The sequence below is a fragment of the Lithobates pipiens genome, unplaced genomic scaffold (genome assembly GCF_037356315.1).
Source record: "Lithobates pipiens isolate NorthernLeopardFrog02 unplaced genomic scaffold, aLitPip1_a1.2 Scaffold_13, whole genome shotgun sequence".
In the NCBI taxonomy this organism is placed as follows: domain Eukaryota; kingdom Metazoa; phylum Chordata; class Amphibia; order Anura; family Ranidae; genus Lithobates; species Lithobates pipiens.
This window is the reverse complement of record NW_027507718.1, coordinates 103749059-103762313: the sequence shown is the minus strand read 5'-3', so window position 1 is coordinate 103762313 and position 13255 is coordinate 103749059. Positions and strand designations below refer to the sequence as shown.

Genomic DNA, 13255 nt, shown 5'->3' with positions numbered 1-13255 from the left:
TTCTCCAGCATCTGGGCAGTGTGGTCAGATCGGGTCCTAGACCAGGATGTGGTTTCTAGCCTAGATATAGCTCTATTGGAGTTGGCTAAGCCATCTCTGCAGACAAGAGAGAGAGATTCCCCCAAACAGTGAATGGGACTGTTATCTGGGCAGAGGAGTGATGCTCCCCTTTGGCACCTTTTCATGCTAACAACTTATTGGCAGATCAATGGGCACTGGTGTGAGCGATTGGATTGACTGGCAAATAATCTCGGTATGTACCCTCAACCCCACCCCCCCCCCCCTTTGTTTTTTTTTGTATGTCCTTTCCCTTTGTTTTGCTTCTTATATCATTTTATTTATTTTCTTTCATATTTTCCATTATTATTATTATTAGGACCGTATACAGTATACTGTCTGACCTAATGTTTTGCAATGGTAGGTAGGGTCACCTCATCTGGGGAGGATCCTACTTCCTTGTTTCAACATTTTTAATGCCTGACCGTGTGGTCCTGGTGCTGGCAGTTTGCTAGGGGAGATCATTTGACACGCCCCCCCCCCCCGGCAATAGAACCTTCAGAATATGACAAAAAAAGAGGGGGACAGAGAGGTAACAAACAAAGACTTTTAACGGTATCCAATACATGGGTTACACCAACAAAGGTTATAATGTAAAAAAATAGATTTTATTAAATTACATAAAAACATGAAAAAAGGAACACAGTAATATATCCACACAAAAGGGGGATATGAGTTAGTTTTATATATATATATATATATATATATATATATATATATATATATATATATATATATATATATATATATATATATATATATATAATAATATTCGCTACCACTCTCGACATGTTTCACTCGTTAGTTTCTTCAGGAGACTGGTGGCATAGCTCTTTTGTATGCTGCAATAACAAAGTACAATTAAGAGGACATCCTTTTTAGTGCATATAGCTTAAATAACTCAAAAATACAAATATTGTATATTATGCTTGATAACTCTATCAGGCAAAGTTTCACAAAACAATAACACAATCAGAAAAAAACAGGATATAGAGTGATCGAGCAAAAGGAAAAACAGGTCTCACCACATATGTTTAAATTCACAGATAGAGGTCAATGTATATAAAAGTTGCTTGCAGAGAGGGATACTCAAAAATATATTGATCTGAAACACGTAAAAGGACTGACTATATTGAATTTTTGAAATTTGCAACTATCAGACAGTTACTTCCCAAAATGAGTAGTGCAGTCTCCTGAAGAATCTGTTAACGAGTGAAACATGTCGAGAGTGGTAGCGTGTGTGCGTGTGTGCGTGTGTGCGTGTGTGCGTGTGTGCGTGTGTGCGTGTGTGCGTGTGTGCGTGTGTGTGTGTGTGTGTGTGTGTGTGTATGTATGTATGTATGTATGTATGTGTGTATATATATATATATATATATATATATATATATATATATATATATATATATATAAAAATTAATAAAATCAATTTTTTTTACATTATAACCTGTGTTTGTGTAACCCATGTATTGGATACCGTTAAAAGTCCAGAGGTTTGTTACCTCTCAGTCCCCCTCTTTCTTGGTCATATTTTATAATTTTGGGATGTGGTATCTGTAGTTTGATTTCTTCATCTTACTGTTTTTTAATCGTTTTTATTAAAGTTTAGATTTTTATCAAGACAAATGACAGAAATTATGACAAAATAACAGATCAGTTACAGTATTTAGATACATAGATAATAGTATCCAAAAATAATAAAAAATATAATATAAAGAAAACCATATTAATTATCTCAATTATGATAGGGATAATAAAGATAACGACCGGGAGGTTATTAATACATCCATTGTGGAGACAATACACAAAAGTAATATAAATATTATCTTCATATATTTATATACTGCCAATTCAAGTAATTCAAAGATGATGAACCTAAATATATTCCCGAACACCCCTATGGGTGCTAAACTGTGTTCGGGACAGTAATAGTAACCTGTCATTTAATAAATACAAAACAAAGATTAAAATATTAGAGGGGGGTAAGTAATTTTTTAATTCACGTTATCTAGGAACAAAGAACTCGTGCAATGTTTTGGTGACTAGCCCATTTTAACCATGGCTGCCATATTTTATGAGTATGTTCTTTTTTGTGAGGCCGAAGAGCTAGAATTGATTCATAAATGTAATGAGTTTTAGTCGATTCTATCACTTCTTTTATGGAAGGAGGATCAGGATTTTTCCAGTTCCTCGTTATACTGATCCTGGCTGACAGCAAAATATGTGTAAACACATTTCTAAACTGGATAGGATATCGATCAAGATCAATGGATAATAGAGCCAGTGAGGGATTTGGAGGAATGACTGTTTTGGTAATTTCAGATATAACTTGAAAGATTTGTTCCCAATACTTCCCAAGTTTAGGGCATGTCCAAAATGTTATAACATATCACCTTTTTTGCTGCACAATCTCCAACATTTGTCGTTGAATTTAGATATTTTCTCAGGAGTAAGATGCCAGCGTTGAGTCAATTTAATGGATACTTCCCATAATGTAGAGCAGCATGTGGCTTTATATGTGCTGTTACAAGCTTTTTCCCATTGGTCAAATGTATAGGTGTATCCTAAGTCTTCTTCCCATCTAATTAAAGGGATAGTCTTTGTAAAAACACTTTTTTGTTGAAGAAGATTATAGAAAAGATCCCTTTTTGTTGTATGGGGATCTTAAGGAAGGACCAAGCCAATTGGGGAACATTATAGGTCCATGATGGGAGGTTGGAAATGCAATTTTTAGTTCGGATGTAGAGGAATAAATCTAAATTTCTTTTGAAGTGTAGAAAATGGTTTGATCACCCCATTATATCTTACTGTTTTTTGACTAGAACCCGCAGGTCCACATTACTATTTTCCAGTAGTGTTTAGAGTTGTTTTCGAGGAGCAGTGTTAGACCCCAATACCTTCATGTTTGATCGTTTGAAATGTTAGGGATATGCAATTAGTGGACCTCCAGCTGTTGCAGAACTACAATTCACATGAGGTATAGCAATTCTCTGACAGCGACAAGCATGAGAGGCAGAGGCATGATGGGACTTGTAGTTTTGCAGCAGCTGGAGGTCTGCTAATTGCATATCCCTGTTATAAGTCATCACTTGTGCCTTTTACAGATATCCTTGCCTCCCATGTGGAAAAAATGCTGCCACATATAGTGGAGCTCTGTATATTCGTATATACTATATGTAACTTTGAGATTTTATATTCTTACAACATGAAGAATGTTTGTTGAGCCACATTACTTTGTTTTGTCTAATATAAATATATATATATATATATATATATATATATTCTCTATCTATCTCTATCTATTTATTCTATATTTAAAAAAAAAAGTGAAGCTGCGCTGCAATGGAGGAGTCTGAGCCGTCAGCGAGGATGGCAGATGCAGGTGCCCAGATCCCCAGCTAGACCCAGGTAGGAGAAATACAGAGGTACCTCTTATCTTTACACTCTGGATTTCTTTTTGGTGTGTTTTATTACATGCGGCTGACTGTTTGAGAAAAGTGTTTTGCCTTTTTCAGTTCAGTAGGAATGGTGGAGTTCTATGTGGCTGGGTTCTCCTTGGGGGTTCTTTCACCCCCCCCCCCTCCTTATTCCTCTCATTTGAGTGTGCAGTGGTGGTGGCGGCACTTGTCCTTACCCCTAGTAAGGTTCTTTTTACTGTTGTGTATTTCAGAAAGCCACTGCCAAATCAGAAAGGGGTCCCTCAGTGAGAAAGTGCCCCTCTTGCAAGAACCCACTAAGACTCCTGGTCCAAACCACTTTGCAGGTCTTGCATTGCAGGACTTGTGAAAGAAGATTCCATGCAAGAGTAAGAAACAAACTTGCAGAGACTTTAGGGACAGTGCATTCCCTTTTGAAAAAGCAGGGACAGGGGTCCGCTCAGAGCCAGTGCTCCCATTCCAATCCTCTGCCCTCTACTTTTTCCAGTCCATAAAGTTCTGATGGTGAAAAAAGGAGTGATAGGACCCAGAGAAGGGACAATTTTTCTCCTGGTCTCTAAAAAGATTTCCCTTTTGAAGAGGATGAGTCTTTCATCTGGAATAAAAAAACAAAAAAATTGATGTGGCCTTCTCCCAGGTCTCAAAGCGTACCAATTTAGCCTTTGAGGACATGGGAGTTTTCAAAGACTCAGTGGACAAAAGGACAGGTTCTCTCCTAAAGAAGGCCTGGGATTCCTCCCTGTCAATCTTACGTCGGCTATGGCATCTATGGTAGTGGCGAAGAACCTTGAATGCTGGGTGGAACAGCTGAAGGGGCATGTGGAGGCAGGCACCTCCAGGAAAGATTTACTATAATCCTTCTCTTCGCTCCTTAAGGCAGTTAAGTACATTGGTGACGCCTCAGCAGAGTCCATTAGGATTTTGGCAAGATCCTCCGCCCTGATCAATTTGGCCAGAGGGGCCTTGTGGCTTAAAACTTGGTCTGGGGACTTCAGGTGAAACTCTGGGGGATTCCCTTTACAGGGGCCAGTATTAGAAACCGTACTAGATCGAACGGCAGACAAGACTTTCTGATGAAGAAAAAAGGAATCCCACCAAGGAAGAACTTTCGTCCTTTTCAACAGACCCAAAAAAGAGCAGAGACAAAAGAGGCCTTGAAATTCCCAGAAAGGTAGAGGCGGGGGGGAGTGCTTCCGGCTTTCTTTCCAATCTGGAAAGAAGCAACATCGAGTCTTTGTATTGGACATCATAAGACAGGGTTACAACCTAGAGTTCTCGTGACTCCCCCACATAGTTTCTATATAACAAATCTCCAAAGAGATCCAGAAAAAACCCTGGCTATGGCGTCCATTCTAAAGGGAACTTTTGCAGTAGGGGGTTATCAGCCAGGTCCCCAAGGAGCAGGAGGGAGGAGGATTCTATTCCCCACATATTTCTGGTCAAGAAACCTTTGGGAAAGTTCCGCCTGATCTTAAATTTGAAAATCCTGAACAAATTGATAAGATACTAGAGATTCCGGATGGACACCGTCTTTTTGGTGAGATCTCTGCTCACCCTCAATTGCTTTATGGCGTCAATCAACTTAAGGGGCACATATCTACACATCCCAATTGCAGAAACATATTAAAAGTTCTTACACCTAGTAGTCAACCTGGGAGGGGAGTTTTCTCATCTTCAGTTCGGGGGCCCTACTCTTTGGCCTTTCCTACTCGCCCAGGGTGTTTACAAAAATCCTTGCAGAGGCCTTGGAGCCCTTGAGGTTAAAAGGGATTGCCATAGTACGCTACCTCAACGACTTGCTACTCTCTGTGGAATCAAAGATGAAACTAGCAAACAACCTGCAAATAACCTAGAAGCACCTTTACAGTTTGGGTAGTCTGCTGGGCCTTCAGAAATCAAATTTAATACCGGCCCAGCAAGTAAGATTTCTAGGGTACGAAATAGATTACAAAATACAAAGTATCTTTCTTTCAACAGAGAAAATAGGGATAGGCTGGCTTTAAAATCTGTTCAGTCCAACATGGAAGTATCTGTACAGAGGCCATGTCAGTACTGGGGTTATTTACAGCAGCAATTCCAGCAGTGCAGTGGGCGAGACTTTATGCTCGCCATTTTCAGTGGGTTATACTTCAAAAATGGTCCCAGCAAGAGTCGCTAGAGGAAAAGATTAAGCTGGGGGCAAGAGCGAAAAGGTCCCTATGGTGGTGGGGCGGATCAGAGGAACCTTGCAAGGGATCTTTCCTGGACCTTTACAATATCAAAGCTTTTAACAGACAAAAGTGCATGGGGTTGGGGATCCCATCTCGAGGGACATACAGCCCAGGGTGAATGATCCAAGGCAGAGGCCAGGAGATCTTCGAACTAGAGGGAGCTGAAAGCAATTTCACCTGAGTCTCCGTCTTCCGGCATCCCTTTAAAAGGTCATCATGTCAGGCAACATGACAGATGTGTTCTGCCTGACAAAACTGGGAGGAACAAGGAGGGCACTTGTGGAGTTGGCGTTACAGATACTACCTTGGGCAGAAGCCAATCTGGCGTCACTAGTGGCAATTCACCTGGAAGGTACCCATAACTTACTAGCAGACTTCCTCAGCGGAAACAAAGTAAGAGAATCCAAATGGTTGTTGAACCAGGAAATATTTCTGATTACCAGGAGTTGGGGGCTACCTCAGGTAGATTTATTTGCGAACCAAGAGAATGCAAATATGCCTGCCTTCTTTTCACTCCAAAGAGGATCAAGAGTTATAGTTGGATGCTTTAGAACACAAATGGCCCCCCCCCCCCCCCCCTTCCAGTTGATTCCATGGGTACTAGTGAAACTCGGAATAGAATCTACAGATCTGATTCTCATTGCACCCTTCTGGCCAAAAAGGCCTTGGTTCTCAGCACTATTGAGCCTATCCGTGAAGCCCCCTTGGAAACTACCGGTCAGGTAGGATCTTCTGAGTCAGGGTTATCTCCATCATCCAGACCCGGCATACCTCAACCTAATGACTTGGTTTCTGAAGAGGACCTGCTAAGACACAGAAGCTTGTCTGATAGACTCCTCAACACCCTTCTGTCAAGTCAAAATAAGGTGACCAGGTCAATTTATTATAAAGTGTTAACTCCTGGTGTTCCAGCAAAGATTTTGATTTTAAATAGTTTAATTTCTGTGCTATAATTTCTCCACGAGGGTATGGAGAAAGGCCTGGCAGCAAGCACCCTCAAGGTGTAAGTGGTAGCATTATCTGTTTTTCTGGAGAAAACTTTATCCAGGGAGCCGCTAATAATTTGTTTTTTCAAAGCCATGGGCAGAATTAGGCCAGTACCTTTGAAAACCTTCCAGAGTTGGGATTTGTCTTTGATTCTACAGGGCCTCATAGAGGCTCCTTTTGAACCGTTAGAGGAGGCCTTCTTAAAGCTACTTGCGTTAAAGACGATTCTCCTAGTAGCGGTTACCTCACCTGTAGGATCAGTGAGATACAGGCCCTATCAAATGCTGAGCCCTTTTTCAGATGCCTCCCAGATAGTTTTGAAAACAGATCCAGGTTTTCTTCCAAAGGTGCCCTCCATGTTCCACCACATGCAGGATCTTGTGCTACCAACGTTTTGTGCTGGGCCCTCAGGCCTGGGAGAAGAAGCTTTTCACACCTTGGATGTCAGGAGGTGCCTCTTGAAATGCCTAGAAGCAACAAAAGATCTCAGGAAAACTTCTTCCTTGTTTGTCTTGTACTTAGGGACGCATAAAGGGCAAAGAGCATCCAAGGGTACCTTAGGAAGATGTCTCAAGCAGGTTATCAAAGAAGCCTACCTTGCGGTAGGGAGAGAACCTCCAGAAGGGGATATTACCACACTCCACACTGGCAGTGGCGGCTTCCTAGGCAGAGAGAGCTGGGACATCACCAGAAGAGATCTGTAAAGCCCCATACACACTATCAGTTTTTCTGCTTAGTTTTTCCTTCAGGTTTACCAAAACCATGTAGTGCAAGGGCCTGCCTGATTGCATACAAATTGATACCCCTAAGGCCGCGTACACACGGGCGGACTGTTCGCCCAACTTTGTCCGCTGAACAGTGTTTCAGCGGACAGTCCGCTCGTGTGTGGGCTTCAGCGGACAGTTTCAGCGGACTGTCTGATGAACAAAGTCTTACGGAATTTCCGTAAAACTGTCCGCTGAAACTTTGTTTGAGCGGACAGTCCGCCCGTGTGTGTGCCAGTCCGCTGTACTTTCGAAATGAGCGAACTGTTCCCGCCCGGAGAAAAGTCTGCTCATTTCGAGCGCGTCTCCAGGTAGGCGGGGCCCGCGAAGGAGACGTCGCGGGCCCCGCCGCCTGGTATGGACTTAAAGGGGAACCCCAACGCTGAAAAAAATCGGCGTGGGGGTCCCCCCAAGGTCCACAACAGACCCTTGTCCGAGCACGCTACCCGGCCGGCCAGGAAAGGGGGGCGAGCGAGCGCGCCCCCCCTCCTGAGCCGTACCAGGCCGCGTGCCCTCAACATGGGGGGTGCCTTGGGGAAGGGGGGGCCGCGCGGCCCCCCCACCCCAAAGCACCTTGTCCCCATGTTGATGAGGACAAGGGCCTCTTCCCGACAACCCTGGCCGTTGGTTGTCGGGGTCTGCGGGCGGGCGGCTTATCGGAATCCGGGAGCCCCCTTTAATAAGGGGGCCCCCGGATACCGGCCCCCCACCCTATGTGAATGAGTATGGGGTACAATGTACCCCTACCCATTCACCTGTGAAAAAAAGTACAAAAAAAAACACAACACAGGGTTAAAATATTTTATTGCACAGCTCCGGGGGTCTTCCGTCTTCGGGGGTCTTCTCGCCGGACTCCTCCGCTATCTTCTTGTAGCTCTTTTGCTAGCGGAGGAGTCCGGCTTTCTTCCTCCCCGCCGCCGGCCTCTTCTCCCGACTTCGGGGGTCTTGTCCCCCTCTTCGGTTCTTCTGCCGGGCCACCGCGCCTTCTTATAGCTCTTTTAGAGGCGGTGGCCCGGTCTTCTGTCGCCGCCGCCGCCTTCTCTTCCTCTTCCTCTTCCTCTTGACACGACTTGGAATGCCAGAGCTGCGCTGCCACTTATATAGTGACAATGGGGCGGTGCGCGCTCGCTCGCCCCCCTTTCCTGGCCGGCCGGGTAGCGTGCTCGGACAAGGGTCTGTTGTGGACTTTGGGGGGACCCCCACGCTGATTTTTTTCGGCGTTGGGGTTCCCCTTTAAGTCCATTCCAGGCGGCGGGCCCCGCCTACCTTGACACGCGCTCGAAATGAGCGGACTTTCCTCCGCGTGTGTGGGCGAGTCCGTTCATTTCAAAAGTTGCGCGGACTTAGTACGACGAACTTAGTCTGCCGTATTAGTCCGCTCAAAAAGTGCCGTGTGTGGGCAAGTTCGTTCATTCAAAAGTTTGAGCGGACTGTCTGACAAACTTAGTTTGGGCAGACAGTCCGCCCGTGTGTACGCCGCCTAAGGTTTGACCTCTTTATATGGTTTTGGTAAATCTGAAGGAAAAACTCAGCAGAAAAACTGTGTGTGTGCGGCTTAAGGCAGCCACATGGTCCAGCTTTTCCACATTCATAAGGCACTACAGGTTGGATCTTCTGTCGGCCTTGGATCAGTCTTGGCAGAAAGGACCTACAAGCTGCAGTCCTGCCCTGAAGTAAGTTCTTGGTTATCATTTCCATGGTGCTGTCCTGAAAGGCAAAGGGAGAAAAACCTTAGAAATATCGTTACCAGTACGTCTGAGTCTTTCAGGACAGCATCTACTTCCCACCCGGTTATATTTGGTATAAGGATATATAATCTTGAGTGCTCGGATGTTTTGCTTATACCTTTTCAGCATGTTGGAGGAATTCTTGAGTACGACTGACGGCATGGTGGAAGCGGCTGCTTTTAAAGGGGCGTTGTCACGGCACGTGTTTTCCTGTGAAAAGGTGGAGCTACGCTCTCTTCATGTTGCTGTCTTGAAAGGCTCATAGAAATATCGTTACTGGTAAGTCTAATGCCCCATACACACAGTCGGAAATTCCGACAGAAAAAGTCAGATTGAATTACGTTGTTGGAAAATCCGATCGTGTGTGGGCTCTATCGGACTTTGAGATCTGGATTTAAAATTTTCCGACAACAAAATCCGATCAGACTTTTTCAGATCGTGTAGAGAATTCGGACGCATGCTCAGTGCCACGCATGCTCAGAAAAAATTTGGAGACAAAAGCTATTTGCAACTGGCCTCTACGTAGTCCCCTCGTATGTTTTGTGCGACCGTGTGTATGCAACACAAGTTTTGGCCAAAATCTGATGGATTTTGTGGTCGGAATGTCTGACCGTGTATGGGGAATTACTAATGATTGTTTTGTTTTTTCCTAACTTTAGGACTGGCTATTGCCCAACGTCTTAAACCTTTTGGTGTAAAAACGTTTTTATACACAGGACGTCAGCCCCGACCTGAATGTGCTGCAGAGGTTAATGCTGAATATGGTAATATTAATGACATCTACATTTCTACTTCCTCTAAAGACAAAGGACATGTTAATAGTTAACGTATTAATAATCAAATGTGTTCTCTCTTCTCTGCGATTTAGTATCTTGTGAAAAGCTTACAGTGGATTCAGATTTTGTTATAGTGTCCTGCTCTTTAACCCCTGAGACTGAAGGCCTGTGTAACAAGGATTTCTTTCAAAGAATGAAGAAATCATCAGTTTTCATTAACATCAGTAGGTAGGTCAATTGTAATATATTCAGCATGTTCCTCGGCTCACCTGTTAAGACAATAAAGAACAAGTATGTTCTTATATGAAACACAGCAACTGCTGGCCTCAGCCTCAGCAACAGTAAAATAAATGCAATAAAGTGTTTTTAAATGACTGTAAAATGCAGCTTCCCTCACAATGGCCTTGCCCTGTCAAGCAGAACCTTCTTTCTGTAACTGCACACGATCAGCAGGAACCTGGCACATACTCAAAGGCTACAGACATGGAACAGCGATAAGCAATAATGGCAGCCTTATCTTCCTTTTGGTGCCTGCTCAGGAAGGACTACCATTATTTTCTATGGCCATTGCATGTCTTTAGCCACATACATACAATGTGAGTTTTTAACCATATATCTGCATTTTAAAGTAATCTAGGGTGCATTGGCTCTGCAAGTTGTTGAAGACAAAAGATCATACTGTTGCTGCAACATAGATCAGTAATCCAGTTAGATGTAAAAGACATCCATGGATCCAGTTTATATATGCGTTCATAAAGAATTTAAAAAAATTTTTTTGCAACTACTCTAAGTACCAGAACTTAACTTGATATTTGCCTCTTGCTATCTCTTCTATAGGCAGAACTCAGACTTGGAGTAGCAGCATTGTGAGGCAATCAGATGTTTTGCATGCAAATTTGTTGACCGGGACAGGTTTTCAGCAGGAGAGAACCAAATGAATTATTATTATTATTAGTATTGGGCTAATGGTTCGGGCCGAGCAAATGTTTGGCCAGAACATCGCCTGTTCGCCCACTCGGCGAACACCCAAATTTTCAGGGCGCTCTCCGCCAAGCATCCCACGATGCCCTGCGTGCTGCACAGTGCATTCTAGGGCCCTAATTGGATGAAAATCATCTTTAGAAAATGGTAAAATAAACCGTGCTTAGGATGATAAAAAAGGTTGCAGCCCCTCTTAAAACGCATCCAAATGAGAGCCCCAAAATCAATAAAAATGTAAAAACAAGGGTAGTGGCACTACCTGTGGATTGAAGAGCGATCTAGCCATTCATTCTTTAACTAGATGCTGACCGCCGGCCGTCAAATGACAGCCAGGCGGCGCACCTATTGTGGCGTCATGACGTCCTCCCGTCTAACTCCAGCCCCAGGGACATTATCTGTAGCGTTAACTCGTTCCACCTTAAAGAGGACATTATGCGGCAGGCCCACCTGGCCAGGGCGGTGACCTTCCGGGATACTCCAGTGCAACTTTTCCCGGACCTCTCCTGGATCACGCTGCAAAAACGCAGACCCCTCCAGCCGTTGCTCCGCACCTTGCAGGAGGCCAACATTCTCTATCGTTGGGGATTCCCATTCAGTCTTACAGCCAAGCATCAAGGCAAGTCAGCCTCTCTGCGGTATCCAGAAGATCTACACGCCTTCTGTGAGGAGCTAGGCGTCCGTCCTCCCCAGCTGCCGGACTGGGACCTCGTGGCTACCCCGCTTACACCACCAACGCTGTGGCAGAAGGTTCCTTCTCGGCAACGACCCAGAAACCGGGATGCACCCAAAAAGTCGACCCGGCAAGGCCATGGCTGATACACCTATCCTCATTACTTTGTTCCTTTTTTTCTTCTTTGTTGATCCTCTCCGCCCTCGTGGCCATGGGGAGAAAAGTCAGTTTTCCTTTTGGTTAGCCGGTGGACTGGTGCCTGGACGCTACATTGCTGCTGGTCCCCGTTGATTCCCTCCCCCCTACCCCCCACCCCCCCGGTGCCTTAGCATTGACTTCCTGCTATTAGGCTGGCATTTGGGAGACCCGAGAGAGTGCTTCTCCTGTCTGTGTTGAACTTGCAGACCAACTAGTGCAAGGCCTTAAGTACATCTGTGACGCGGCCCTGGATACACTCCCTCTGTTATCCAGGGCTTCAGTGTGAACTGTGGTGCTGAGGCGCCAGATTTGGCTAAAATGCTGGTCTGCTGACCAGGCATCCAAAAAAGCCCGATGGATCTTCCCTTCCTTGGCGACAGGCTATTTGGAGCCTCTTTGGATGACGACATTTAAAATGCCACCGATGGTAAGAGCACACGACTTCCACAGGCCAGGAAGGCTAAGGAGCCACGCCGTAGGCAAGGGCCCTCTTTTTCCGCTTCCAAACGGCTTCTTCATCCGCCCTGAGCTTCGGCGAAATGTCTGCAGCCTGACAGGACGACCACTGATGGACAAAAACGTCCCTGGAACCGCAAGCCTGCGAATTAAAAGTGCTACCGCATGAAGGTTTGCCCCCTGCCCATGTCTCGGGTGGGGGGTCGCATTCTGGAGTTTGCAGCCCGGTGGCCCTCTCGGGTATCCGACCAATGGGTCTGTGATCTGATTTCCTCAGGCTACAAGATAGTTTCTCTCTTTGGCCGCCAAACAGATTCTTTCCCACCAGCATACCCGTATCCCCAGCTCGCCGGGAGGCCCTCTTGGGGGCAGTAAGGGACCTGCTGAGTCACGGGGTGGTTGTATCGGTTCCGAAATCGGAACGTTTACAGGGATTCTACTCAAATCTGTTTGTAGTTCCCAAGAAGAAAGGGGTACTTCCAATCTTGGACCTAAAAGCCCTCAATCACTTTTTAAAAGTGCAGAGGTTCAGAATGGAATCAGTTTGCTCAGTAGTCGCTGCACTCCATCAAGGGGACTCCCTGGCGTCCTTGGACATCTAGGATGCATACCTGCATATACCCATGTGCCTTGGGCATCAAAAATTTCTGCGGTTTGCAGTCGGGGAAGCCCACTACCAGTTTGTGGCTCTTCCTTTTGGTCTGGCATCAGCCCCCTGAGTCTTTACCAAGGTATTTGCTCCAGTTTTGGCGTTGCTGCAGCAACGTGGGATCACGATCGTCGGATACCTAGACGATCTCCTCCTGAGGGCATCTTCTGCCTCAGAATTAGGGGAGGATGTGGCTATCACCATGCAGTCCCTGCAAGAATTTGGGTGGCTGTTGAACCTAAAGAAGTCTGTGATTGTACCAACCCAGTATCTGGAATACCTAGGCTTGCTCCTGGACTCCATGGAAGTGAGTGTTTCTCCCTTCAGACAAGCTGCAGACTCCGGA

The 13255-nt window shown here is 45.1% G+C and overlaps 1 protein-coding gene across 2 annotated transcripts in view; it reads left to right on the top strand.

The window, feature by feature from the left end:
- Positions 1–13255, top strand: part of GRHPR (glyoxylate and hydroxypyruvate reductase) — an 81681-nt gene that overhangs the window by 49604 nt on the left and 18822 nt on the right. The window contains exons 6-7 of one of the 2 annotated variants that reach the window (XM_077475363.1): positions 9839–9943; positions 10048–10183. In XM_077475363.1, coding sequence (XP_077331489.1) covers positions 9839–9943; positions 10048–10183 — 241 coding nt within the window. The remainder of the gene's footprint in view (positions 1–9838; positions 9944–10047; positions 10184–13255) is intronic. The other variant, XM_077475364.1, reaches the window with a different exon arrangement.